General features: G+C 41.5%; 1 protein-coding gene across 1 annotated transcript; it reads right to left on the bottom strand.

The window, feature by feature from the left end:
- Positions 1–884: 884 nt before the first annotated feature.
- Positions 885–2252, bottom strand: LOC122301648. Its single transcript, XM_043113044.1, has one exon. It carries the CDS (start codon positions 2250–2252, stop codon positions 885–887), a length of 1368 nt encoding a protein of 455 aa, XP_042968978.1.

Here is a 2252-nt window from a genome sequence, read left to right on the forward strand (position 1 = left end):
TTATAATGGTCACTACGAAAACCAGCTGAGGAGATAAGTTATCAACTTACAATAAAATGAAACTCAAAACATATTGGGTAATGAGGGTGCACTTACTCTATAAAGTGTTCAATCTCTGGGCAATTATTAAGCACGTACCACTCAGCCTTGGCCAACAGTGATTCAGGTAATTTTGATATTTTTGCTGCACCTAATGGGCGCACCTTCTGGGAGAAAACAGATAAACTTGGCACTTGGGAGCATAAACCAACATCAATGTTCCTTTCCTCTCGGTTATGTCTAGTCTCGATATCATTAAGGTACATCGAGCAAAATGTCAGGCACTCGACGTGAACAAATGCTTCAGCAATTGAACCTTCTGGACGGGCTCTATTGCGAACGTACCGCTTGAAATTACCCATATACCTCTCAAAAGGGTACATCCACCTGTACTGAACAGGTCCCGCTAGCAATGCCTCGTCTGGTAGATGAATAGCAAGGTGCACCATGATATCGAAAAATGCCGGTGGGAATATCATTTCCAGTTTGCAGAGAATGATGGGGATATTTTTTTGAAGCCGTTCCAATACTGTTTTATCTAGTGTTCGAGAACATAATTCTTTGAAAAACAAGCCCAACTCTATTAGGGCTCGACGCACATCGAGTCGTAGGAACCCACCAATAACAACCGGCAATAAGTATTGCATGAAGATATGACAATCATGGCTCTTCATTCCCATGATTTTCCCGTCAGTAACGTTGACACATCGGGCAATATTTGAGGCAAAACCATTAGGGAATTTTACGTCTGCCAACCGTGCATAAAAATTCCTTCGCTCAGTTGCATTTAACACGTAACATGCAAGATGCATAGAAGTTCGATCACCATCATGCTGTAGATGTAATTATTTCCTTAGTCCAAGATCTTCCAAATCCCTACGCGCATTGGCAGTGTCCTTACTTTTGCCGTCAATATCCATCAAAGTTCCCAACACATTATCACAAATGTTTTTCTCAATGTGCATGACGTCCAAGTTATGTCTTAATCCCAAGTCTAACCAATAAGGAAGCTCAAAGAAGATACTTCTTTTTGTCCAATTAAGTTCATTAGGCATACGTTTCCTCTTCTTTGACGTTGATTTACCAAACTGCACATTTGAGACCTCATTTAATTGTTCCAATAAAGCCTGTCCAGAGATCATTTTAGGTTGGATACGGTTTTCCTCCTTACCATTAAAAACATTTTTTTTCCGTCTCCAACTGTGATCTACATCCAACCAACGACGATGGCCCATATAACAGTGTTTTCGGCCATGCACCAACCACAATGAATCTGTTTCTGCATTACAAGTAGGGCAGGCCATCTTACCCTTTGTGCTCCAGCCGGAAAGATTAGCATATGCTGGAAAGTCATTAATAGTCCAGAGAATTGCCGCCCTCAATACAAACATTTCTCTTTTGTATGCATCATACGTGGGAACTCCCTCTTCCCATAATTCTATCAACTCATCTATTAGTGGACGCATGAACACGTCAATATCATTTCCTGGTGCCTTTGGTCCAGGGATTAACAACGACAGCATCAAGTACGGATCCTTCATGCATAACCAAGGAGGCAAGTTGTAAGGAACAAGTAGCACTAGCCAAATACTGTACGGCTTGCTCATGTTATTGAATGGATTGAACCCATCACTCACTAAGCCAAGTCTGACACTACGAGGATCTTCAGCAAATGAGGCATGCTTCCTATCAAAGTCTTTCCATACATGTGAATCTGCCGGATGTCTCATGTAGGTGGAATCATCAACATGCTCGGTTTTATGCCATCTCATGACTTGGGCAGTCTTCTTTGACACAAACAACCTTTGCAACTGCGGATTCAAAGGAAAATATCGGAGGACTTTTTTGGGTATCCTATTTTGGTTAGGTTTGCTTGAGGCCCACCTAGATGCATTACATTTAGGGCACTCATCCTTCTCAGCATTATCTTTCCAAAATAAGGCACAATCATTTGGACATACATGTATCTTTTTGTAACTAAAGCCCAACCCACGTTGTAATTGGCGAGCCTCGTTATATGAGGCAGGGAAATGTGCTTGAGGAAATGCTGCTTGCAAAAGCTTGATAACCATGTCAAACGACTTCACAGTCCAACCACCAACAATCTTTATATGAAGCAACTTGACTATGAATGATAGCTTTGAGAACTTAGAACAATTTGGATAGAGTGGCTTTTTGGCGTCATCTAGCAACTCATCGAAGTTAGGGTGCAT

This window comes from Carya illinoinensis, chromosome 2 (genome assembly GCF_018687715.1).
Source record: "Carya illinoinensis cultivar Pawnee chromosome 2, C.illinoinensisPawnee_v1, whole genome shotgun sequence".
NCBI classification, from domain to species: Eukaryota; Viridiplantae; Streptophyta; class Magnoliopsida; order Fagales; family Juglandaceae; genus Carya; species Carya illinoinensis.